Source organism: Talpa occidentalis, unplaced genomic scaffold, assembly GCF_014898055.3.
Source record: "Talpa occidentalis isolate TD23 unplaced genomic scaffold, MPIMG_talOcc4v2.1 talOcc4.7, whole genome shotgun sequence".
NCBI lineage: Eukaryota > Metazoa > Chordata > Mammalia > Eulipotyphla > Talpidae > Talpa > Talpa occidentalis.
The window spans coordinates 27,776,466-27,802,837 of NW_023605083.1; the positions used below are offsets into that span (position 1 = coordinate 27,776,466).

Sequence of the window (26,372 nt, forward strand, 5' to 3'; positions counted from 1 at the left end):
ACATACATGATTGCTTCAGACAGCATTTCTTTTTTTAAAATATTGTCCTGAGAAAAACATTTAGGAGAAAACGATCTATTTTGATGTGACTTGCTTTAGTTTCCTGGGCTCTGTTTAGTTATGAAGTTAGAGTCATTAATAAGGCTTGTTGATTTTTGCATTTTCATTATTTTTATAACTTGGCTTGGGCCCCTCCGTTTCATCGGTGTTGGAGGTGGATGCAGGAAGCCTCACCTTTCCTCTTCCTGTCTTGGTCTTTGCTGCTCCCTTCCCTTAATGGAGCGTGTGCTGTTACCACCAGGCAGTTCTTTGTTTTTCTCCATTAATTTCCTTGAGATGCAGTGCACTTCCATTTTGCTAACATACATTATTATTTACTGTATTTAAAATAATAAATATGCAATCCAAGTGATACATTGTAAGCTTTTAAATTTTTTTTTAAAGATTTATTTATTTATGCATACAACAGCTGGGGTACAAGCCAGAGATATGGGGGGGGATGAGAGGATTCACCAGAGACAGAGTGGGGAACGGAACAGGCAGACCGACTGAAATACACTGCTGAAGGGAGCAGCCGGTGGGCGAGTCAGGAGAGGTTTGCTGCGCCATGTGGTTTGCTCCCTGGCCAGTGCGGATAGAACTCATACTGCAGAGGCTGCAGATTGCCTCATAGTGCAGTGCTTAACCCCTTGCGCCACCAGGGAGGCCCCAGCTTTTTAATCTTATCCATTGATTAATGCTTTAGTATAAAATGTGACTCTTACTGAAAACTGGTTGGTGTTTTCAGTGTGTCATTTGCTAAGTTTTATCAACAGGCCTACAGAGGAGTTCAAAAAAATATTTTTCAGGAAAAATTTTAAAAGATTACTCACCAAATCCTATTCTGTAAATAAGTAGTAATTCCTTTTTCTTCTCAAAATGACATTTGAAAAACATGGTCTTTGACTCAAATTGGTGCCTCTCTGTAAAATGCTAGGACTTCAGTGAAGAGGCTTAGGAATGTTTACGCTCTTTAATCCGGAAGTACTACAAAAGAAGGGTGGGGGACTCTATGCACTGCAATGTTTGCCATAGTATTAGTTATAGTAGCAAAAAATTGGAAACAGCTTGAAGGACTGCTAGGGATATAGTTAATAAATTAGGTAATATATGTGGTTGTTTACAAATTTATGTTACACATTCAGTTCCTTCATTGCAGGAGCCACATTTCAAGGAATAGACAGTCACGTGTGGCTCATGGTCACCATTTTGGACAGCGCAGCTGTACAACCTTGTCAGCATGGCAAGAGCTGCTAGACCAATGCTCCTCTGACTTCAACATAGTTACTCACCCAGGGGCTCTTGGGGGAAAGCATATTCTTACTAGCAGGTCCAAGCCAAGAGTTGAGGTTCTGCATTTCTGATAAGGTGTTCAAGCAATGTCATCTAAAGGTGAGGTTCTTTTAAGTACCTGCATTTATTCCCAGGTTCTGGTAGGAAAGACATGTCTTTTAGGCTTAGGACGCTATAGTTACTGGCTTTCTGGGGGTGCACCTGGTACATTGTGCTTAGCGTGTCCTCTTCTCTGTGAGCCGCCATGGTGCCTTGGGGTTGGGCAGGACCAGTCCCCCTGTGTGTTTCAACAGGGCCAGCCCTGCTGCAGGATTTAGCTGAGCACTCTAATAATTGGTTTTCTAACCTGCCTTCCGACAAGATAGTTTATAATTTTCTTTATCTTGGTACCTATCCCAGGATGGTGGTTTTGTGTATATGTTTATATTTTTAAGGGAACCTTTGTTTTAATGTTATATGGGCTCGGTCAGTTTAAAATCATAATGTAGCCAGGGCTGTGTCTCTGTGGCCAAATTATCACCTTGTTTTTTGACTTATTAATGGCTTCTTTGTAATTACAAATAAGAATGGTCTATTTAAATTATAATTATACTTTACAGCCCAGTGTGCAAGAAGTGTAAAAATAGAGGTCTTAAGTGTAATTATCTGCAGGTGGTTATTTTTCTGCTTCACATTTTATTATAATTGGACTCATGCAGATCTGGATTCAGATTGTGATTAGCCAACTACTAGTTGTGGAGTCATGTGCAAGTTCTTATAACAGGCTGTGTGTGTGTGTTTAATGAAGGCTTAATTTTGTTAAAGTAATTTAAGCTTAACAGCACAATAGAGGGGAAGGTATAGGGGTTCCCTGTCTACCCCCTGCCACCACACACATAGTCTCAATCCCACCAGGTACGGTTGTTCCAGTTAATGGTCCTACGTTGATTGTTCCAGTTAATGGTCGTCCTACATCATAGTCACACACTGTCCATACTTTTCATTATCATTTACTCTTGGTGTTGTGTGTTCTGTGGATTTAGATAGATGTATAGTAACATGCATCCATCATTCTGGTATTACACAGCAATTTCCTCTTTCCTCCAAGTCCTCTATGTGCCACCTGTTCATCGCTCCCTCTAATAGCCCAGATGCTGATCTTTTTATTGTCTTAGTAGTTTTGTCTTTTCTAGAATGTTGTATAGAGTCAGACAGTATGTAACCTGTACATCCATGTATGGGCTTTGTGTGCACATAAGTGTTCCGCTCCTTTGGGTAAAGACCAAGGAGCATGGTTGCTGGATAGTGTGGTGAGAGTATTTAGTTCTGTCAGAACCTGCCCATTTTTCCAGAGTGACCATACACTGCATTTTTACCAGCAACGAATATCCCTCTTGCTCCATGGTTTCTCCTGCTTTTGCTGTTGTCAGTGTCCTGAACTTGGGGCATTCCAATAGCTGTGGTGTGTATCTCATTGTTCTTTTAATTTGCATTTCCCTGACATAGGATATACAGCATCTTTTCATATGCTTACTTGCCGTATGTATATCTTTGGTGAGACATCTGTTATGGTCTTTGACCCATTTTTTGATTGGGTTGTTTTTTCTTATTATTGATTTTTAAATATTCTTTGTATATTTTGGGTAACACTCCTTTATTAGATGTGTCTTTTTAAATATTTTCACATGATCTGTGGCTTTTCTTCTCATTCTCTTGACCTGGTTACAAAGCAGAAATTTTAAAATGTAATGAAGTTTCATGACTCATCAAACTTTATTTGTGAAAAAGAAGAATCCTAGTAGGTCTTTGGAAGGGTTGATGGACAACAGCCATAAAGCACTCAGCACAGTGTCTGGTACTTTAGTTCAAGAGCGTGCATCTCACACTCCTGGTTTATATAAACTAACACCTGACGAGCAATTGAAAGAGCCAAAAATAAAATCTGATCTAAATCTGATGTAAATAAAACCTGATTTTTTCCCGCACCTTCTTCCTACTATTCATTGTTACTGACCTGGGTTGACCGAACCTAGACCAGCTCATGGAAATGACCATCATGCTTGTTAAGATGTTTTGAGTTGTCAGAGTAATTGGATCCATCATTGGTGCCCAGGCATCAAAAATTTTAGCATTTTTTATTATGGTTTGAAGGCCAGGGACCATTCACCGGCAGGGTTTTTTTTTTGTTTTGTTTGTTTTGTTTTGTTTTGTTTGTTTCTTAATTTTTAAAGGGCAGGTTTATTAGGGAAGGGATTAAACAGTTAAAGACACTCGCATAGACACAAGCGGGCAGGAAGAGCTGCCCCAAAAGGGACAGATTTGCTAAGAGAGGCCTGCATGGTTGCAGGCACGTGGCCTTGACAGGTCATGGGCAGGCAGGAAGGCTGCTGCCCCGCAGAGGAGAGTTGGTGAAAAGAGGCACCTGCATAGTCACAGGTGCGCAGTGGGATTGCTGCTCACTGGTAGGTTTTGAAAGACATGATCAGTGTAAAGTGAAAGAGGCCAGGCTCTTCATTGGAAAGGATATAGGCTTTGTTTTTTGTTTTTGTTGGGGTTTTTTTTTTTTTTTTTAGAAGGAAAAAAATATCCTATGGTTTCACTTATAGGAGGAATATAGGGGAACTAAATAAGGGATCAGGAAAAATAAATAATAAATAAATAAACAAAATTAGCAGGCAACTATAAATCAGAGACATTCTGCAGGGGAGCGGGAGGAAGAGGATATAGGCTTTGTAACCTGGGTTAGCATCTGTCCTCTGCTACCTTTAATTTTACTTCAAGCACCTTACTTCACTTCTCTGACTTCCGGCTCCCCTTCTGTGGAATGAGTCTACTATTAATATTGAAAGTGCTGAAAATGGGCCTCCCTGGTGTCCTAGGGGTTAAGGCTCAGCACTGTCACTGCCATGGCCTGGGCCAGGGAGCTAACCCACTTATGGCGCAGGACACTTCTCTTGTCTTGCCCTCCCCTCAGCAGTGTATTTCAGTAAATCTACCTGTTCTGCTCCCCACTCTGTCTCTGATGAATCCTCCCACCCCCCACATCTGGCCAATACCCAGTTCTTCTATACAAAAATGAATAAATAAAAAGAATTTAAAAAAGAAGGTGCTGAAAATGATGGAACATTTACTAGATGTCAGAACTGTCCTGAGTTCTGTGTGTGCACTGTCTGATTTAAATTCTTGCAGAACTAGAGAGATGGGTCTAGTAACTGCTCCTGCTTCACAGATGGGAGAAACTGGGGTAAAGAGAAGTAACTTGCCTAAATTAAGTGGTGGAGCTAGGATTAGAATCCCTGCTTTCTGGTGACAAGAATCCATGGTACATTTTTTAGAAGCTTTATTTAGAAATAATTCACATATCATAATAAAGTTTACAATTTGTTGGTTTTTAATATATTCAGAGTCATGCAACCAACACCATATCAATTTTAGAACATTTTCATCACCTCCAAAGGAAACCCCATCCCCATTAATAGCCATTCATTATTTCTCCTCATCCTCCAAGTTCCCTTATCCCTAGGCAATCACTAATCTACTTTCCTCTGTGGGTTTGCCTTTTCTGGACATTTTACATAAATGGAATCATACTGTGTTTGTCCTTTTCTCCTGGCTTCTTATTTTTTCATTCATGTCGTAGCATGTATTGCTACATCATTCCTTTGTATGGTTGAATAATAGTCCATTATATGGATATACCACATTTTCTTTACCCACCGATCACTTGATGGACATTTGGGTCATTTCCACTTTTTTGTTATTATGTATAATACAGTGTGTGTTGCTTAATGGCATTTTGGTCAATAATGAACCACATACACAATGGTGGTCCCAACGTGCTGAGCCACACAGCCTATGTCTGTAATAAACTGAGCCATCTAAATTTGTATAATTATACTCTGTGACATTTACACATGGCAATATTGCCTGAGGACACGTTTCTCAGACCTGTCACAAGTGTCACATGACTGTGATGTTGTTATGAACATTTGCATCCAAGTTTGTAGACATAATATTTTCAATTCTCTTGAATTATGTGATGAGTTTTTAATTATGATATGGCTCTTCTGGGGGAAATTAAAAGGCTGCTCTTACCTGGGTGTGGTGCCCCTAAATTGCGACCACAATACTGGCTGTGAGCACCTTGACAGAGAGTGCTCATTTGTGAGGGAACACTGAGCAGCACTCATGGCAGGCATTGCTTTGTTCTGGCCTCTGCTATTATACTGGGGTAGTGTCTATGAGACCCATTTTACAGATGTGGCAACTGAGCCCTCAGCAAGCAAATTGCCCAAGGTCACAGAGCCTGAAGAGCGTGGGAACCTGAGCTTGGACCCAGGTGTAGGTGGGTGTGACAGAGCTCTTACCTTCACCTCACATGGCCACCCTGTTAGGGCAATTTAAGATGATGTCACTCCCCCACTGAAGGTTTACTGACCTGGATTTCACAGGCTGCTTTCCTGGGATGGGAATTTACCTCTTTTCACCCTGTGAAATAAATGATGATAGACAGCCTTGTTTTCACCCAGTGGCAGTGGAATTGAGTGGGCGCCCAAGGTCATGGTTGAGTTGGGAGAGGCAGACTCTAGGCTGGAAATCTCAGAGTCTCGCTCCATTGCTTTTTGGATTTCAACACAGCTGCTTTCAGAACTACAGCCTGTGCCCCCAGACAGTCACCATTCCTCTCTCAGTTCATATTATTTTTAAAATGTAAGCGATATATTTAAATTTAATTTATTCCGGGCCTCCCCGGTGGCGCAGCGGTTGAGCGCTGGGTTGCGAAGCTGCCCGCGGCCTCTGCGGCGCCGGTTCGATCCCCGGCTGCTCCCTGGCCACCGGAGGAGGGTCCCACGTGGCGCGCAGACCCCCCTGCCGCCCGCTGCACCCCTCAGCAGTGTGCTTCGGTCCTTCTGCCTGCTCTGCTCCCCGCTCTGGCTCTGGTGAATTCTCTCACCCTTCTGCGCTTCTGACTGTACCCAGTGCATGTAAAAACAAAACAAACAAACCAGCAAACAAATAAATAAAGCATGCCTCTATAAAAAAAAAAAAAAAAAAAAAAAAAAAAAAAAAATAAAAATAAATTTAATTTATTCCTCTAGGTAAATAAGGAACAATGGGGGGGAAAAGAAACAAAAAACCCCAACACCTCAGTCCCTCCGGTTTCTTCATTAAAGGCTGGAGTCTGATCACGTGGATTCTGATGTCCTCCCAGAAATCCCTCCTTAAACTTCTGCCTGTAGATTTTCTCTTCAGCAGCTGTCATACTCAGGCTGTGCCTGTGGTCAGGTCTTTGCTGTGAGCTGTGCCTGCCAGCTTTGTTTCCTGTCTGCACTTTGTGAATTTTGAATTTTGATTATATAATATTATATTATCACATCCGAAAGTGAGTCCTTACCAGAAAGATTTTATTGATAAACCAAAAATTATATGAGGAATTATTTAATTCTCTGGTGACTAGTTTACTGCTGTCAAGAAGGGTTAGCAGTCTTCCCTGGTAGCCTAGGGGTTAAGTCTCAGCGCTCTCACCACTATGGCCTCAGGCCATCCTGGACCAGGGAGCTGACCCACATGCAGTGCAGTAGACCTCTCCTGTCTTGCCCGCTGCTCCCCTCAGCAGAGTATTTCAGTAGATCTGCCTGTTCTGCTCCCCACTGTCTCTAGTGAATCCTCTCACCACCACCACCCCCGCACCTCTTGCCTACACCCTAGTTCTTCTACGCAAAAATTTTTTAAAAAATGGGGGCTTCCTTGGTGGCAGCACTATGAAGCAATATGCAGCCACTGCAGCACAGTTTGATCCCTGGCCAGGTAGCTAACCCACATGGCACAGCAGACCTCTCCTGTCTTGCCCGCTGCTCCCCCCAGCAGTGTATTTCAGACAATCTGCCTGTTCTGCTCCCCACTCTGTTTCTGGTAAATACTCTCACCACCACTCCCACCTCTGGTCTACACCCTGGCTCTTGTATGCGTAAATAAATAAAAATAAATCTTCTAAAATGTTTTTTAATTAAAAGAATAAAGAAGGGTTAGCTTTCAAAGACAACAGGCAAGCCCAGGACTTTCAGAATTACTTCAGGAAGAGTGAGGGCTGAGCTCATCTTCTGCCTTCCCTGGGAAAAGCAGTTCCTGTTTACTTTACTTGACAGGTGTTCCAAACTTGTGTGTCCTGTCAACAGAAACCTTCTCAACCTTAGAATAAGACTGATTTCATGGGGAAAGAGAGGGGAACCACAACAGCCCCATTCTCAGCTTGAAGTAGGAAGTGGTTTGCCCACCCATCCTGAGACTGACCATTTATTTGCACTTGTCTCTCCAAGGGTTTGAGATGCCCTCTAAGATGGCAAAATGGGCACAGCGTAACAATACCAGAGGAATCCTGATGTAGGAGCCATTGACTCCTTTTGTTGGGGTGATCTCAGGGTTTCTGACCTGCTGTTTGAAACCTCCTCAGCACCTTGAGAATTTCCATTTGTGTTCCCTTCTTGCTTTCTTCCTCTGTCCTTTTAGTCCCTGCTTTCCCCTTAGCTATGACATTTATTAAGGAGTTAGTGTCTACAGAGTCACATTCTGCTTGTAGAAAAGGAAATCAGATCTAGAGTCAGATACCAGCTTCAAATCCCTCTCTGAGAATGGGTCACGCTGTGAACAATGTGGCTTCAGCTTTCCTGTTGGTAGAAGGAGAACAGTTGGGGCTAACTCTTGGGGTTAGGGGCCTTCAGTGATAGAGTGATGAGAGCCTGCTGAACGTCGGTGACTTCTTTCCTTTCCAGTTCCCATAACCACCTCGTCTTCTGTTTCTGGGATATGTATGTGTTTTCAGATTCCCAAACTGTAGGCAAACCTGCCCGTGCCCAGTTTGAGTCATGGCTGCCTACTCACCTTCACCCTGTGGCTCACTCCTTTGTTCTTTATGTAAGACTGGAGACAAAATTGCATTCATTTCCCATCCTGTTTTGCTGTTGGAATATTCCTGAAGAATATATTCTTTCGGAGTCCAAGGAGAGGACACGGCCATGTTCAAGTTAAGCACACATGCTTTGTAGAACTTGCCTAGTTTTCTGCTGACATTGGCCCTCTGAGGTCTAGGTGGTTATTATCTCCATTTCATGAAGGGGACCGATCATCTCTTGCCCCATAGCTAGTGACACAAGGGTTTGCACCCCAGGTCTTGCCTTTAAAACTCATATTCTTGCCTCTGCTTCAAGTGATTTCCTATATGCTTTCCATCTTGTGGTCCAAATTTATTATGCATCTCACCCTCGAGGAAATTGGATGGTGCAATCTTGATTTGCCAACTGCATGCTCTGGTAGCAAGAATGATCCCTGGCTCCCCCAAATCAGATTTCAGAAATCCCACAGCCCTCAAACCTGAGGTACCCCATACAATATTTTTTTCTTTTTTAGCATCCTGGAATTTTATTAGAGTTCTTTCAGAATTAGTCATCTATTGGGTGAGAGGGGGGGAAATAAGATTGGGCACTAGGGGAAAGTGGGCTACCGAGTAGGGAGTGGGAAAATATAGGAGCAGCACTCAATGTCCAAGTTGAGGAGGTTTCAAACTATTGGAACTCAGGTAAACTTACTAATTATTCATCTCACCCAACCTAACTTTTAAGCTGAGAAAACAGAAATTAAATTACTTGTTTAAGATTGCAGGGCTGGAGATAAAATTGAAGCTGAAACTCATATGCTTCTCTTTTCCATTATTCATTCTTATATACCTAAAGTTTTTCTTATGCAGAGTTAAAACAAGTAAAAGCAAAACAAAATTAATCAAAGCAAAACAAAAGCTGAAGCACTTAACTCATTGGAATAAAGGCAGGAAAACTACTTGAATTTATGTAACTAGTTTCTTTTCTAAGTAACCCCCATGTAAATGCATTTTAAATTCAAACAGCATTTTTCATAAATGTAACACCATACAATTTTTCTAGATTTTTCAGAAACCAAAACTTTACTTTACCAATACTACCCCCCATCCCACCCCTATCACCACCTCCCAGTGGTGAAGATAAAGAAAGAAACAGCAAGACTCTTTGTTCTCCTTTTATCTGCTAAATTTACTGAGAGAGGCTAGCCCTAAGAGAAAACTGTGCTGAGTGAGCACTGACTCCCAGTTACACCAGCGGCTCAAATCTTAGGTTCCTCTGCTCTACAGACCCAGTTATCGCCAACGATGTAAGACATCTTATCTTCACGCCTTTTAATTTCTATGTAACATTAGCAATTCCACTCAACTGAAACACTGCCACTACATTTTTATCCAGCTTTTACGTGTGTGTATGTTTGGGGGAGGTCTATATAATAAATACTTGTCCATAGTATTGCTCTAGAATGTCCTCTAATTTCTTAATAATTTCTGTTTAGATACTGAGTCACTGTATATGTCTGTAAAGTCATTTTATACAAACATTTAATTCTCTAGTTTCCTCCCACAGGGAAGAGGGAGGAACAGAAAGCTCTTAAAGTAGTACAAACCCAGACTGCTTTTCTCCCCCTCACAAGTGGTTCTTTTCAAAGGGTTTGGCGTGCCTGCTGTATGGATGTGTCTCTGTGTGAGATGACAACAGGATTTGCTGGGAATGTGGGCCACTATTGTATCTGCCTTACGTAACCACGTGGAGTGATGGCAGTGGGTGACCGGCCTGGGATGTAGGCAGGGGCCTGGCTGATTAATCTCCAGAGGCCATGAAGACTGCCCAGGCCCTGCAGAGGATATGGATCCAGGCTGTTAAAAAGTTGGGGCTATGGAAAGACCATGTGAGTCCCTTTACCCTCACCCCCAGACATTCTTTGTAGGAAGGAGGGTGGGAGAAAAACCCCTCTCACAGAGACTCCTTTCTTTTTGGATTTATTTGTGCTTCTGGGAGCTTTCAGTAATAACAAATTGTGAGATGCGGGTTGTTTTTGTTTTTGTTTTTGTTTTTAATACTTGTGTTTTTAGCTAACTGTGAGACTAACTGCCTCTCAGAGGATTTAGGAATCAAGGGCTGCTGTTTTCCATGTGTTGGGAATCGGCCAGCAGAGTTTGGCTTCCTGGGTTCTAACTTAATATACTGCCTCGAATAAGATGGTTGTATTTGTGAATTTCTTGTTTTGGGGCAAAACTTTGTTTCCTTATAACTGCAGAAATCTATACTATTACTCTTTATGTCTAGGCTTCTAAATTTTGGGAAAATATAGTCATTTTTTTCTGTTATTGTTTATGATTTCTTATTTTATAGCTTTGGAGTTTTATCAAGTATGTTCCTTATGGGGAGATTTTGGCTAAGCTCTAACTGTGGCCTCCAACCACTTAGAAGCTGCAATTTGTGGACAAAGTAAAAACTTGCCTTTGCGGGGGCAGGGGTAGGTGGGCGGGGGAGTTGGGACAATAAAGATTTGGCATTTGCCTTCTGGTTAGTTTTTAAACACTTTTCCATATGCTTATGTAAAATACAGAATTTACCTATTTTTAAAAGGAAAGAAACTTTATAACAACTCAAGGATATTCTTTAAATGACAGATCAAAGAACTCTTCTTGTCCTTTCCTCTTCGTTCATCATGTAAATCCCTTACCCTTAGCACAAAGCTTTTATTTACTAAAAAATGAGCTCACTTTTAAATATCCTTTTTGTATGGTTATAACATCCAAGGGATTGTTATTCACTCTGCTAACATAGGAGGTGAAAGGGAGGGGGATAAAGTGGTGAAAAGCAACCTGAAGATCCTTGTGTGTGGAATATTGACTGATGGGGTCAACAGGAGGCCTGGGGTCTTCTGTACACTGTGCTCCCCCAGCTAACCAGATTCTCTCACTTGCCTTCTTGCCTTCCCCACATCTCTCAAATTACTTCTAGCATTTTCTACTTTGTCCTCTCCCTACTTTGTATTGCATTAACAAAATTCTTTTTTTTTTAAAGATTTATTTCTTTATGCACACAAGAACTGGGGTACAGGCCAGAGGTGTGGGGGGTGAGAGGATTCACCAGAGACAGTGGGGAGCAGAACAGGCAGATCTACTGAAATACACTGGTGAGGGGAGCAGCGGACGAGATAGGAGAGGTCTGCTGCACCATGTGGGCTGCTCCCTGGTCAGCTGGGGATCGAACTCGTGCTGCAGTGGCTGTCAGTAGCTTGATAGAACTGTCTTTAACTAACCGTGCGCCACCAGGGAGGCCCCAAAATTCTTTTTGGTAAAAGGTCCTGGGTCAGGAGTAAGGTGGTCCTTGATGTTCACTTACATGCCGCCCCCCCCCTTTTTACATTGTGAAATGTATGGTACATGAAAGAATGATGTATCTAAATCAGAAAGCATAATTATAAAACAAATACCCATGAACCCATCACACATATCCATGGGGCTTCATCGAAATAGACACAAGGGCCTTTGTATCTCACACCTCTGCCTTGTCCCAGGTCATTTCATCTTGAATTTTGTGTTTTTCATTCCCTTTTTCTGCATAGTTTTATCACATACCATACGTATGTCCATATATAGTGTTAGTTTTGTTTGCTTTTTTTTCCATTGAGGTTAAAAAAAAAATGAAACATACAACTTAACCATTCTTAAGTGTACAGTACAGTAGTGTTAAATATATTCAAATTTCATGAAACATTGCTTTTTAACTATATAAAACTACTCTAGAGTCAGCTGTATGGTTTGCCTTTCTTCTATACAGGCAAAATTGTTTTTTAAAACCCCCTTCTGCCAAAGGGAATAAATGATCTGCTCTAATATGTCAGTCGATAGAATTTCTTTTTGTCCTAAGCTTCATTCCCCTGCGGTTCTAAGAGTTTAGTAACAGGATAAAGAAGTACCTTATCTGGGCATTTTTCAATTCTTTATTTCCTATTAATATTAGTGTAGAGGGCCTCCCCGGTGGCGCAGCCGTTGAGCGCTGGGTTGCAAAGCTGCCCGCAGCCTCTGCAGCGCCGGTTCAATCCCCGGCTGTTCTCCGACCACCAAAGGCGGGTCCCACATGGCGCGCAGACCTCTCCTGCCGCCCGCTGCTCCCCTCAGCAGTGTACTTCGGTCCTTCTGCCTGCTCTGCTCCCCGCTCTGGCTCTGGTGAATTCTCTCACCCTCCCGCGCTTCTGACTGTACCCAGTGCCTGTATGAATAAATAAATAAATCTTAAAAAAAAAAAAGGCAGTTGGTACATAAAGCCTAAAAAATAACAATGACAAACTGCAAAAAAAAAAAGTGTAGAAATGTAAATTTGATTTAAAAAATTCTTAAATGTAAAACAGTTTTTCTTAAGTTATTTTAATATGTACATAGTAAATGCAGAAAGACTTTATTCTCTAATTAGATTTATTTACTTTGTGTCCTTATGTTTTAGCTATTCGTTACTACAATATAGTTGCATCTTATTTTTAATCCATTCTGACAATGTTTTTAAATCATTCTTCTGTATTAATTTCCACAGTCTATGTCTGTATTTTATGGTTGCTCTGCTTTATAAAAATTTCCCCTTTTGTCCTCCTTTACCTTCTATTGGATTGACTTTTGCTTTTTCATTTTACTCTTCTGCTGTCTTGGAAGTTATGTTTTTTAACTCTTATTGGTTTCTAACTAATAGTTACATTAGAAAATTTTACATGAAGTTTTAGCTTATAAACTTTAATACCTTCACTGTACCCTCAAATAAAATTATTTAGAATACTTTAATCATGATAAAAACTTTCAAGATTTTATACTGTGTTGCCCAGTGCTTTAGTTCTAGCCTATGATTTTTGAACTCTCACATATTATACTTTATTACTATAGTTGTGCATAGCCAGTACGTATGCATACTTAACATTCTTTATTGTGTCTTAAGTCTTATTTCTGGGATTATTTTCCTTTCTGAAATTTCCCCTTTGAAAATTCTTTTATTGCTTATCTGTGATAATCTGTCTCAGTTCTTTGACTTTTCAAAAAAAATGCCTTTCTGACCCTTCAAATAAACATATTTTAAGGATATTATTCTATTAACTTTAGGCTTCCATTATTGATGCTGAGAAGTTGGTTGTCATTCAGACGGCTGTTCTTTTGAAACTAATCTCGTCTAGCTACTTTGAGGCTCTATCTTTTTTACAGTGCAATCACTATGTGTTTAAACATGCTTTGTTTTATTTTGAAAATTCATCTTGTTGGTGATGTATTGAGTTTCCTGAACCTGGAAAGTCTTCAATTCTGGAAAACTCATTATTTCTTCAAGTATTGCACCTTTCCTGCAATCTTACCTTTCGGGAAATCGAAGTAGACACTTTGTGAAACCTCTTAACTTCTCTTTAATATTTCCCACTTTTAAAAACACTTTGTGCTGTATTCTGGGTAATTTCTTCACACCTATTTTCCAATTCATTAATTACTATTCTCAACTGTGTCTAGTATGTGGTTTAAATCATTATTTATCTAATCAGTGATCATCTTTTCATTTCTATAAACTGTATTTGCTTTTTTCAGGTTTGCTCTGTCATTTTTTATGGTCTCTTGTTTTTCCATTATGCTTTCATTTTCCCCTTTTAATTCCTTATAAGCAGATGATACATAATATATGTACTTTTATACATACATAATACTTTTAAAGTACATAATACTTTTAAAAGTACATACATAATATATGTACTTTTTTTGGTTTGGGACATATTTTTAATATTTACAGTCTTTTTAAAAAAGATTGATTTATCTATGCATACAAGAACTGGGGTACAGGCCAGAGGTGTGGGGGGTGAGAGGATTCACCAGAGACAGAGTAGGGAGCAGAACAGGTAGATCTACTGAAATACACTGCTGAGGGGAGCAGCAGGCAAGACAGGAGAGGTCTGCTGCACCATGTGGGTTAGGTCCCTGGCTGGGGATCGAACTCGGGGATTGAACTCATGCTGCAGTGGCTGCGGATAGCTTCATAGTGCTGCTTCTTAACCCCTTGCGCCACTAGGGAGGCCCCCACTATTTACGGTCTTTGATTCTGTGGTTTTTGTTACTGCTGGCTATCACTCATGATGACATGTTTTACCATCTATGTGTTTAAATTGTGAACTCTTCTTCAGGGGATCCTTGGAAGCCTGCATTTTAGTATGTTCCTTGGAAAAACCTGGCATTTCCTCCCATATCTGTATGTGGATGGTGCTACCAATGCAGAACCATTTTGAGTGGGAGTGTTTTTCAGGGGTGTGGTCACATCATTAGTATCCACCTCAGTCCCTAACCCGTGTGAGTATATGTCTGTTTATTGGCATTCTCCAGGGGGATACTTTTAATTATTTCCATTCTACCCAGAGCCAAGGATGACGTGGGTGTCCCTGCTGTCTTCATCTTTGTAGAGGCATTTTTTCCCCCTAGTACATTCACTCTGATCTGATCTCCACATTTTGGGATCCTACAGTTTATCTCTTTCCCCAGGCTCATGTTTAAATGCCTTAGTCAGTCAGCAGTGTCTTTTCTCTCTGACTTTGAGCTTCTTTGGACTTTCTAGCCTTTGAGGATTTCCTTATAAAGGTAATCTGCGTTTAATGGATCATTATTATTTTTAAAATGATATCCTCCATTTTCAAGTTTTTCAAACATCTATTTTGGAATGTTTTCATAAAGGGGAGCTCAGGGGGTTATTTCATACAGGCATTTTCTTCTACACAAAGAGATGTATGTGATACAGGTGGAGAAAAGGGATCTTACAGATTACACATTAAAAATTTTCTGTGATATGGCCTCCCTGGTGGTGCAGGGATTGAAATCAGTGCTATCAGCAACCACTACAGCACAAGTTCCACCCCCGTCCCCCTGCACAAGACACCCCGCCCACCCCCCCAGGTAGGTGACCCATATGGCACAGCAGACCTATCCCATCTCACCTGCTGTTCCCTTCAGCAGTGCATGTCAGTAGATCTGCTTGTTGTGCTCCCCACTCTGTCTCTGGTGAATCCTCTCACCTCCCACACCTCTGTCCTGTACCCCAGTTCTTGTATGCATAAATAAATAAATCTTAAAAAACAAAACAAAACAGAAAACTGTGATAAAGTCACAGGTGCCTTGCCTTGAAGGTCAACTTTCACAGGAAGAGAGGAGAGTAGTTAAATTTTTTTTAAAAAAAGTATGTTTGAAACTATTCAGATTTTTTAAAAAGGAAATTTATTATGACAGTGTTTTGCAATGGTGATAACAAAAGGACTCAAAACTCAATACTTCATTTTTTTTGAAGATTTATTTATTTATGCATACAAGAACTGGGGTATAGGCCAGAGGTGTGGAGGGTGAAAGGATTCACCAGAGACAGAGTGGGGAACAGAACAGGAAGATCGACTGAAATACACTGCTGAGGGGAGCACTGGGCAAGTCAGGAGCGGTCTGCTTCACCTGTGGGTCACCTCCCTGGCCAGGGATCGAACACATACTGCAGTGGCTGTGGGTAACTTAATAGTGCTGCGTCTTAACCCCTTGCGCCACCAGGGAGGCCCCTCAATACTTCATTTTTTTAAAAAGATTTATTTTTATTTATACAAGTGCTAGGGTACAGGCCAGATGTGTGGGAGGGTGAGAGGATTCATCAGAGACAGCGGGAACAGAACAGGCAGACTGATGAAACACACTGCTCAGGGGAGCAGCGGGCAAGACAGGAGGGGTCTGCCACACCATGTGGGATTCTCGCCAGCCAGCTGGGATCGAACCCATGCTGCAGAGGCTGCAAACAGCTTCACAGCGTGGCACTCAACCACCTGCGCCACCAAGGAGGCCCGATACTTCATTTTTTTAAGTGTATATCTCTCACTGTGATTTCATGAATTTTCCGGTTTTGTTCAGACTGCCATTTAATGAAAGAGAGTATGTTGGAAAATATGTAGCTTAAAAAGAAAAAGAGAGTATGTAGCTTAACATTCCTTAAAAAATCAACGTTTTTGGTATGTAGAATATGTGAGCTAGACTTTATATTGAGGTATTTTGAATTATAGTTTTATTCCTAGCATTGATATGGTTTTAATCAAGTTGGTTTTGGTTGTTTTAAAACAGGCCCCAGGCATGGAAGAACTGATATGGGAGCAGTACACTGTGACCATACAAAGGGTGAGTGTTTCACGTTACATTTATGCTATAGTCGTGTTCTTGAATTTACCGTCATGGATCGTATTTATTTTTCCTAAACACAATTTTTCCCCTTGAGGTGGTCGATGACTGTTGGTTAGAGCTGGCAATAATTACCATATTAACAAAGGTTTGCACGCTATGTTAGTATTTGGTGAACTCTTAAAATGTAGAAAATTTTAGAAGTTAATTTAGTGCTTTCACCTATTTTTCAGACAGAACAGTTAATGGAAAAAAGTGAAAATGGAGAGGAATGGACTGTTTAAGGAAGTTGAAGTAGCTTCTGTACCTTTTATCATTTTAATTACATCACATGTATCCTATCACTCCCTCAGTGGTTTTAAGTCCAAACTTAATTTAAAAGCATTGCCGGGGATCGAACCATCGCTGCAGAGGCTGTGGGCAGCTTTGCAGCCCAGCTCTCAAACGCTGCGCCACCAAGGGAGGCCCTGGGTTATATTCTTTATTCCAACCCTAATATACTAAACGGTGTTGAATTAATCACAAAAAAAAAGTTCCCACACCCCAGTGGGATTAAGTACTACATGTAATATATTTTACTTAAGTTTTAAAGTGATCTCACAGGTATTTCCCTCTCTTATTAAATGAGATACTATAAATAGCTTCCAGGACAGGGGGTTTAGCCAATAATTATTGCCTAATAGATGTTACCTCCTCTCCTTTCTATTCTGTGAGTAAGGTTCAAGGTAGGCATGGCAAGTGTTAGCCCTGCTGGAAGTAAGCTTCAATACAAGAGTTTCAAAGTGATTTTTGTCCACCTGAGCTGAACTTGGACTATACACCTGCTTCTGAAGTCTCCGTCTTGTCAAGCTACCTTGGCCAGCATTTGCTGTGATTTTTATGAGCCACAGAAGTCTTATTCCTGCCCTGAGTCCCTCAAGTCTCCCTCACTGCTTAGAGGGATTATAAATTCCACAAAAGGAGATTTCCTTTGATCTTCAGAACCCTCAACCTCGAACCATGTCTTCAATGAAAATTTGGTTCCTGAAGAAATGTTTATTAAAGTATTCAGGCAGAAAAAGAGCATCACTGGGTCAGTGCTGAGGTGCCCAGACCTCTGGAGCAGTAATCAAGTTTCTTCCATTGAGGGGTTTCCCCCTTTAAGTCTTACTTTTCTCTCTGGACATCTTTCTGGTTCTTCTCTGTGCTCTTTCTGCCAGCATTTCACATGCCCCTAGAGCTGTGGAGCCCAAATTGACAAAGGTCAGAGATATTTTAGGCCTGGTGTAGAGTGTGGACCTACCTCTGTGTAAAATCAGGCAGGCAGTGATGGTGCTGCCCAGGTCAAAGCTGTCTGTCTCGTGTTGGGAATTGTTTGTCGTCAGTTGGCAGACTGGGTCCATGTGTGAACTTTTCCTTGTGAGGAAGGATTGTCTTAAATTTTTCTGAATAGATTGTCACATAACTAAACCCTGTTTGGGGTTATATCATCACATATACTCATCTCATATGGATGAAACCAGGAACTTAGCTTTTTTTTTTTTTAAGATTTATTTATTTATACAAGATCCAGGGTGCAGGTCAGATGTGCAGGAGGGTGAGAGGATTCACCAGAGACAGAGCGGGGAACAGAACAGGCAGACTGATGAAATACACTGCTGAGAGGAGCAGCAGGTGAGACAGGAGAGGTCTGTCCTACCAGGATCTTAGCTTTTTTAAACACTGAAATGAATTAGGATTATGTGTTATCTGAGTTCACTGTTAGACTCTAGTCTTATATGGACAGGACTCTTACATAGGAAAGGGTTAAGTGCTTTGCTCTCTCATACGATTTCTTACCACCATGAACACTAAATTTGTGTTTGGATTTAATATTTTGTCTTTAAAATTCAATTACTTCTTTTTTTGCCCTATATTAAAATGAAACCACTAAACTCACCTAATCTGAAGTTAAAGGTATATTTTAAAAATACAGATTTAGCACAGATTCAGTTGTATCTGAGGCTTTCCAGGTCAGGCCAGCATGCTAAGGATAGGTGCAATCATGATTGGAATATCATATCCAGTTTGGACAAAATTCATTATTTTCCACCTCCTGCCAGCTTCTGCTGATTACTCCAGTCTGTGCTATTAATCTTTTTCAGCTTTTACAAGGCTGTTTCTGTTAGATAAGGAATTTCCTTTTATAAACCTGTCAGCTAACCATGATGAGGCTTTATTTTGCTTCTCATTTGTTTCTGTAAGTTCCTGAACTGTCTTTGGTTATTTGCATGACTTTTATTTTATTGAGTGCTTGTAATAAATGCTGAAAGCCATGTATGGAAGGATTTTTGTACTTTTCTCTCACCACCAATGAACAGCATCCTGAAAGAGGATTTGGAATTGCAGTATCCGGAGGCAGAGACAACCCCCACTTTGAAAATGGAGAAACGTCAATCGTCATTTCTGATGTGCTCCAGGGCGGGCCTGCTGATGGGCTGCTTCAGTGAGTGTCCTCCTCTCTGCCCTCAGCCCCTGTCCTCCCCATGTTGAACCCAAGACAGGGTGCTTTGGGTGGTGTTCACTTTTGAAACTAAAAAAAAAAAAAAAAAAAACACGAAACCATTATAAAAAAGAACTTTTATATGTAGAAATGTCTTTCAGTGTATTTGAGACCTCAACGCATCATGTTTTAACAAAGCCCAAACCTTTGGGAACATCCTCACTTTGGCTGGAGAACAGTCTGTTCCATTGGGAGACAGTTACGACTGTCATAACTATCAATCCTGGGCTTGGGAATCATCTCTGAATATGGAGTATAAAATTGGTCTGCTTCACTCCCCACCCTTCCACCCCCAGTATCTACTCAACACTATTTTCTTTTTTAAAGATTTATTTATATATACAAGAACTGGGTACAATCAGAGGTGCCGGGGGGTGAGAGGATTCACCAGAGACAGAGTGGGGACCAGAACAGGCGGATTAACTGAAATACACTGCTGAGAGGAGCAGCGAGCAAATTAGGAGAAGTCTGCTGCAGCATGTGGGTCACCTCCCTGGCCGGGGATCGAACTCGTGCTGCAGTGGCTGCGGATAGCTTCATAGGTTGCGTCTTAACCCCTTGCACCACCAGGGAGGCCCATACTATCAACACTATTAATGTTTATTTTAATTTATCATCATTAAGAATTTAATGAGGACATTCTGATTTAAAGATTATCTGATTTATGAGAGGGTTGTAGAAATTGGGGAAATTCTCTACATGAGAACATGGGCTTGCCAATTGCTAGCCTTCTGGTCTGTAGAGAGAGTGCCTTTTTAAATGATGCATGCCTGAGTTTTCCCAGAATAATTTCTCAGGGCAGACTCTAAGACTGCTTGACCAGCTGTTCAAAAGTTGAGCTTGTTCTGATATATCAAGTTTCTATCCAAATTAGTAGTGTTTTACATAGAGAGCAATGTGGAATTGTAAAATAATTTTGGGGATGGGATAAAGTAAGAGAATATTGTGAACCCCAAATTTCTTAATCTGAAGCAAGCTTCCAAAAAAAGCACAGGTAGAAATACACTTACTCTGGTGTATTTGCACCAGACTTCCTGAAGCCCGTGGTGCATGTCGGGTGAGGAGGATCTGATGCAGAATTCCTTTTCTGCCCAGACCTCGTTGCTATTGTCTCCTAGGGGACCCTGTGGTTTGGGCCCTTTTCCTTAGCTGGTTTCCAGTGTCAGCTGTCAATAATGCGCTGAGTGGCTTCTGGGTTCCTTCTTCAGAAGAGCTCAACTGGGTTGGCTGAGTAAACTTGGGGAGTAAACACACACAGACCTTCAATAGCATTTCAGGGCCATTTGCTGATTCTATTTATTCCTAAGTAAATAATTTACAGTGTCAGTATTACTTTTTATTTGTTGTTTGCAGAGAAAATGACAGGGTGGTCATGGTTAACGGCACCTCCATGGAAAATGTGCTCCATTCATTTGCAGTTCAGCAGCTGAGAAATACTGGGAAGATTGCTGCTATTGTAAGTGCTGGGTTTACTTCCACCTCACCTTGATAGCATTTTGTTTTTGTGGCCAGAAAAAAAATTACCACTTGCTTTTAAGCATTTGACAGAATTGCATAATTTATGGGTGATGTTTTGATATAAAGATGTATAAGTAATACATTACTGTCTTCCTTTCCTCTTCCTCCTATCTTCTTAAGATCAATGATTATCTGATCTGACTGAGTTTGCCTTCAGAGCCAGGTTAGATGATTATTCCTTAAGAGCATTAACTGAATTGAGAACACAGGTAAAACAGCATTTATTTAGAAACAATTTCAGCACAAAAACCTTATTTGGAAAGGTCTAAACAAGATATATTGTAATAGAATTTCCTAGGAGACAGTAGCAGTCTGTAGCATACACTTAATGTGTCCACTGATTCATTCCGCACACATTGGTGAGAAGCAGCTGTGAGACAGATGTCACTTAGCCAGGGAGCCAGTCAGAGCTGCAAGGACAAGTGGATACACAAACAGTACTTCTTTTAAGCACTGTTTAAGGACAGGGCTAGGGAGATGGACTGGCCATGAGCTGTTTGTTTTTAACTTCATATTATGAAGATTTTCAAACAGAAAGAAAAATGGAACAATTAGTGTAATAAATACATATCTTCTATAATGTTAATATTTTGCCATCTTTACTAGTGCTTTCTATGTATATAAATATCTGTTTAGTGAACAATATGGAGGATGCTTACATACATATGCTGCTTATGTGTGTCCTAAATAAGACATTTCAATTTAACTCTACTGCAATTATTCTAGCTCAGAAAATTAATAATAATTCTAAAATATCACCTAATATCCAATCCATATCCCCAGGTGTCTGATAGACTTTTCCCTTCCCCATCCAGGATCAAATCAAACTCTACTCTTTGGTTCTTTTTTTTTTTTTTTAAAGATTTATTTATTTAGTCATAAAAGCAGGGCCACAGGCCAGAGATGCTGGGGCGGGGGCGTGGGGCCATGAGAGGATTCGCCAGAGACAGAGTGGGGAATAGAACAGGCAGAATGACTGAAATACACTGCTGAGGGGAGCACCTGGCGAGACAGGAGAGGTCTGCGTGCCATGTGAGTTGCTCCCTAGTTGGCTGGGGATGGAATTTGTACTGCAGAGGTTGCTGATCCCTGGCTGGCTGGGGATCAAACTTGTGCTGCAGAGGTTGCTGATTGCTTCATAGTGCCGTGCTTAAACCCTTTCACCACCAGGGACGCCCGTACTCATTGGTTCTTACCTCTTTAGTTCCTTTTACTCTGGAAGGAAGCTTTCCTCCACCCTCTCCCATCTTGCTTTTCAGTAACATTGACTTTTGGAAGAAGCTAGGGGGCTGTACATAGAATGTTTCACATTCTGCATTTGCACTTTTATAATGTAGTGATTTTTAAGTCCCTTGGTGCCTCTTGTACCCTGAGTAGAAGGGGGTTTGGGAGCTACTCTAGTTATTGGCTTGTTGGGAGGCACTGTGCTGAAAACTTAATACTCATTGTCTTAATTTACTCGCAACTCAGTGAGGTCCCTGGTTTTCAGGGAAAAAACCCTAGCTTGGAAGTTGGGAGGGTCAGGCAGTTTTATTGGAATGAGAACAGGGCTCTTAGCCACTAAATACTCCACGTTTGATTTTGACTGTCCGCCTTGCCACTGTTTGTTTTGGTGATAGGTGGTCAAGAGGCCCCGGAAGGTCCAGCTGGCCCCGCCGCAGGGCAGCCCTCGGGTGGGTGAGGATGACCGGGGTTTTGAGGTGATGGATGAGTTTGATGGCAGAAGTGCGCACAGCGGATACAGCGAGAGGAGCCGGCGCAGCAGCCACGGTGAGCGCAGCCGCAGCTGGGACGAGAGCCCCGAGAGGGTGAGGTCCAGGCCGGGACCCTCCAATAGCCGCGGCCGGAGCCTGGAGCGGGGCCTGGACCACGATGACTACCGAGAGCGTAGTCGCGGCCGGAGCCTGGAGCGGGGCCTGGACCACGATGACTATGGGCGAGCCCGCGAGCGGAGCCGCGGCCGGAGCATCGACTATGACCCGGCTTATGACCGGGTCTACAGCCCAGAGGTGGAGTATGGCCGTAGGGCCCAGCACCATACCCGGTACGAGGTGTCCCGGAGCCGCAGTCATGAGCACCTCCACTCCCGCAGCCCCAGCCCCGAGCCGAGGGGCCGGCCAGGCCAGTCGGACCCAGACAGGCCCATCGGCGTTCTTCTGATGAAGAGCAAAGCAAATGAAGGTAGTCATCCTTGATGAAGAAAAACACTTAGAGTAATAATAGCTGACTCTTATCTGGGACTTGCCATGCACCAAGCACTGACCTAAATGTTCTGTGTAGTTTATCTCATTTTCATCCTCATAACTGCCTCCTGGGGATGTTACTCTTACATCTTGATTTGATAGACAAGAAAGCTGAGGAACAGAAAATCTTACTGATTTCCACATTGAAGTTGCATGGGCTGCAGAAATTGAGCCTTAAACTACTAGGCCAGTGGTTCCATGAGCAACATAATAAGTACCACCTGTAGCTATGGAGCATCTTAGGCCGCACCGAATCGGAAACACCGGGGTGGGTCCCTGGAGTCTGTGTGTTAACAAAGCTCTCCTGATGGGCCTGGAGTATCTTAAATTGATGAAAGCACACCAGAGAACAGTACTCCAACTTATCATTATTGAATTTTTTTTTAAATATTTATTTATTTATTTATTTATACAAGCACTGGGTACAGTCAGAAGTGCGGGAGGGTGAGAGAATTCACCAGAGCCAGAGCGGAGAGCAGAGCAGGCAGACTGACGAAGTACACTGCTGAGGGGAGCAGCGGGCGACAGGAGAGGTCTGCGCGCCATGCGGGACCCTCCTCCAGTGGCCCGGGAGCAGCCGGGGATCGAACCGGCACTTAGGCTGTGGGCAGCTTTGCAACCCAGTGCTCAACCGCTGCGCCACCAGGGAGGCCCTCATGATTGAATTTTGCTCTATGCCTGGGCCTGTGCTCAGTAAATAGTCTCATTTAATCCTCACCAGAACCCTGTGTGACAGGTAGGAGACATCATTCCTGTCTTAACAGGTGGGAATACTAAGGCACAGAGATGTTTGTATGCCCCTGGATGAGATGGCTCTCACCTGGGCTGTGCGATCTGCATGTTCTCACAGTACCTGTGCACACTTAATCACATCCAAAATTTTGGAAGCTAGTAGTATCTGAAGATTATAGGTGAGAATTCTGAAAGAGACCAGTGAATGTAACCCACCTCTATTTTGAAGCTAGTAAGTAACTAGAAGAGCTCAAATTCAAACTGTCCTAGAAATAGAGGGAAGGAGATAAGGATGAGAATAAACAGGGCTTTAAAGACCAGTGTGATTTATTCCTCACATTGTCTCTTGGCTTCTGACTTTAAATTCTTTGTAATGTATCTTATATATCCTTTTGTTTTCAAATTCTTCTTCTTCAAAGAGGAAAAGAGACTAAGAGCACCCAAGAATGCAAAGTGAAAGACTTCTTGCTTTTTCAAGTTTGGAATTATAATTAAAATAGCTTATCGGGTGAGCCTGTTTGTTTCCTCTGGTGCTTCTAGAGAAGTATAAAGAGTTGAGTTACAGAGCTAGGCACCTGTTGACATGACCGAAGAATCATGCAAAGATATGAGTAATGGGGTGTCTGGAATCCAGTTCCACAAAATACAGGGGAAAGTTAGGATTGCACTACTTCTGAGGAATGTGCATCTTAGGAGGTTGTAGGATTCTATAAATCTTTATAACCACTGATAATAACATATTCATTAGCCCTAAAGAATTGCAGAGTAAAAGACATTCTGCTTCCTGATTGAGATATTTTGAGAAAGATGGTTTGGTATGAGCTTTAGAGAGGTCTGATGCTGTAGGGGTAGGATGGACACAGTGCAGGTTTTCTATCATCCCATGCAGACCAGGTAAAGGAGGAGTCATGGAGCCCTTGGTGGTTTTGCAGGCTTTTATTGGGATTTACCAGGTACATGGCAGGTAAGGGTGCTGGGGCGGGGGGTTGTTGGGAGGCTGGCAGGCAAGTCTTCACTCTATCTGGGCTCTCTGGCCTTCTCTCGCAGTCTCTCTGCTTCTGCTTCGTTCTCTGCTTCTGCTTCGTTCTTGGCTTCTCTTCTCTCGGCTTCTGCTGGTGTCCCCGTGATGCCGCCCTTAAAAGCCCAGTCTTGGCCCAGATGTACCCACTACAGGTGCCCGCCATCAGGCATGCATTGAGGACCACAGGGTTCCCTCATCTATCCTAATGGCAGGAGGGCAGAAAAGCCTGATACTTTTTACCTTACCCTACAGATGCCCATTCAGTAGGATGTGTACCCCAAGTGAGTTATCTAAGGCTGTGCTTAGAGGTACTTCACCTCCTCACTTTCTTTCCCCCCCCATTTCTTTGTCACCCCCTTCTGCTACAGAAAGAACCTCATCTTGCAGTCATGAATGTACCTAAATATCAGAAACCTGAACACGTATTCATGGAAAATACTTACTCTGTAAGGCATGAGAGGTTCTATTACATTAAATTTAAAAGTGATGATTGCAACTCATAAAATTGATTTCAGGACTCCCTAACTGATTGTGACCCATACATTGAAGACATTGTCCTCAGAGACTGCCCAAGTCCATGTGTGGTCTTAGTAATACTATTAAGAGGAAAAGGGGCTAATCCTTTTTTGAGACAATTTTACTGTCTCTGGCTAGAGGTGTATCAAACTTTTTTTTTAAGCAATGGGTACAGTCAGAAGCGTGGGAGGGTAAGAGAATTCACCAGAGTCAGAGCGGGGAACAGAACAGGCAGACTGACGAAATACACTGCTGAGGGGAGCAGCGGGCAGCAGGAGAGGGGAGCAGCGGGCAGCAGCAGCATGTGGGGCCCTTGCCCGGCGGCCGGGGATAGAACTGTCGCTGCAGAGGCTGAGGGCAGCTTCGCAACCCAGCGCCCAACCGCTGCGGCCACCGGGGAGGCCCTTTTAAGAAATCTGGCTGTGGCCAAGATCTGCATTTGATTAAGGGAAAGATGGATCTTTCATACGGCCAGCTATTATTATTCAGGGACACTAAGTAACTTTGCTGGTAAATTCTTAGAAACTGGTCAACAGATATTTTTCTTTGTTTAAGACATGTCTGCATAAAGACTAATAAAATCTGTTTACAAGCTTACAGGACTGCAGTTTTTAAGAGGTTAAAGGAATTGATATATGAGAAAGAAGTTACAGCTCAAACTTGTCTTTGCCTTCTGTCCTGGACTGTGAGAGTGTTAGGGCACGGGGAATTGCCATCCAGGAAAGAAGACACAAACTTACCCACTCTTTCTTAAGCTACCGCTTCCTAAAGTGGGTGGGGGTAGGTTTTGACACGCAATCGTTGTCTAAGATCTGAATCTAACTTGCTATCGTCACTAAAGCATCTACTCCATTACTTTTCTAAATGGTAGAAAACTAGTTTGATTTGGAACTACAAGATTTTCAGCCCAGAACAACTCATAAAATTTGTGCCTCTTTGAAAACCTGCTAGATTGTGAGAACTTTTTAAAATCATCCAAAGTCATCCTTCAGATACACATTTTTACAGATTTAATAAGTAAAATCAAAATAGTCTTAGTAATATTTAAAATATTTAAAGTATTACAATAGAATATTTTTACATTACAATACAGTAGTAGTGAATTCAGTGTTTTTCTTTTAAAAGAAAATCAAAGTTCCAACCTCCAAAAGCAATGCTGGCTTTGGTTAAATACTTTTATCACTTTGTCTGGCTTATTCGTCCCTTTCTGTACACACTGTATTTTTTTTTTTTTTTTTAATGCCAAACAGTCTGCATTGTTACAGATGAAGGTTGTGCTATTTGTTGTGTCTTCCTGTAGGCAACTGCATTGTGGGCAGAACAAGCTTATTAAGATGTACTAAACTGCCTTTTTTCCTCCAATATTTTATTTTGAAAAGTATTAATTTTATAGCAAATACTCATATAGCCTTCACCTAGTGTTACCATTTGTTAATATTTTGCAACATTTGCTTTCTCTTCCTCCTCTTTTCCCTTACTCCC

At 41.8% G+C, this 26,372-nt stretch overlaps 1 protein-coding gene across 6 annotated transcripts in view; it reads left to right on the plus strand.

Annotated features, from left to right (window-relative positions):
• Nucleotides 1–26,372, plus strand: part of TJP2 (tight junction protein 2) — a 122,339-nt gene that overhangs the window by 66,769 nt on the left and 29,198 nt on the right. For 2 of the 6 annotated variants that reach the window (XM_037495177.2, XM_037495174.2), the window contains 4 exons: nt 16,286–16,339; nt 18,679–18,803; nt 20,214–20,316; nt 21,998–22,559. In XM_037495177.2, the coding sequence (XP_037351074.1) occupies nt 16,295–16,339; nt 18,679–18,803; nt 20,214–20,316; nt 21,998–22,559 (835 nt within the window). In that variant the 5' untranslated portion in view covers nt 16,286–16,294. Of the gene's footprint in view, nt 1–9,436; nt 9,490–9,714; nt 10,072–14,378; nt 14,495–16,285; nt 16,340–18,678; nt 18,804–20,213; nt 20,317–21,997; nt 22,560–26,372 lie in introns of those variants that run through there. The other 4 variants (XM_054689115.1, XM_037495173.2, XM_037495176.2 and 1 more) reach the window with 4 other exon arrangements.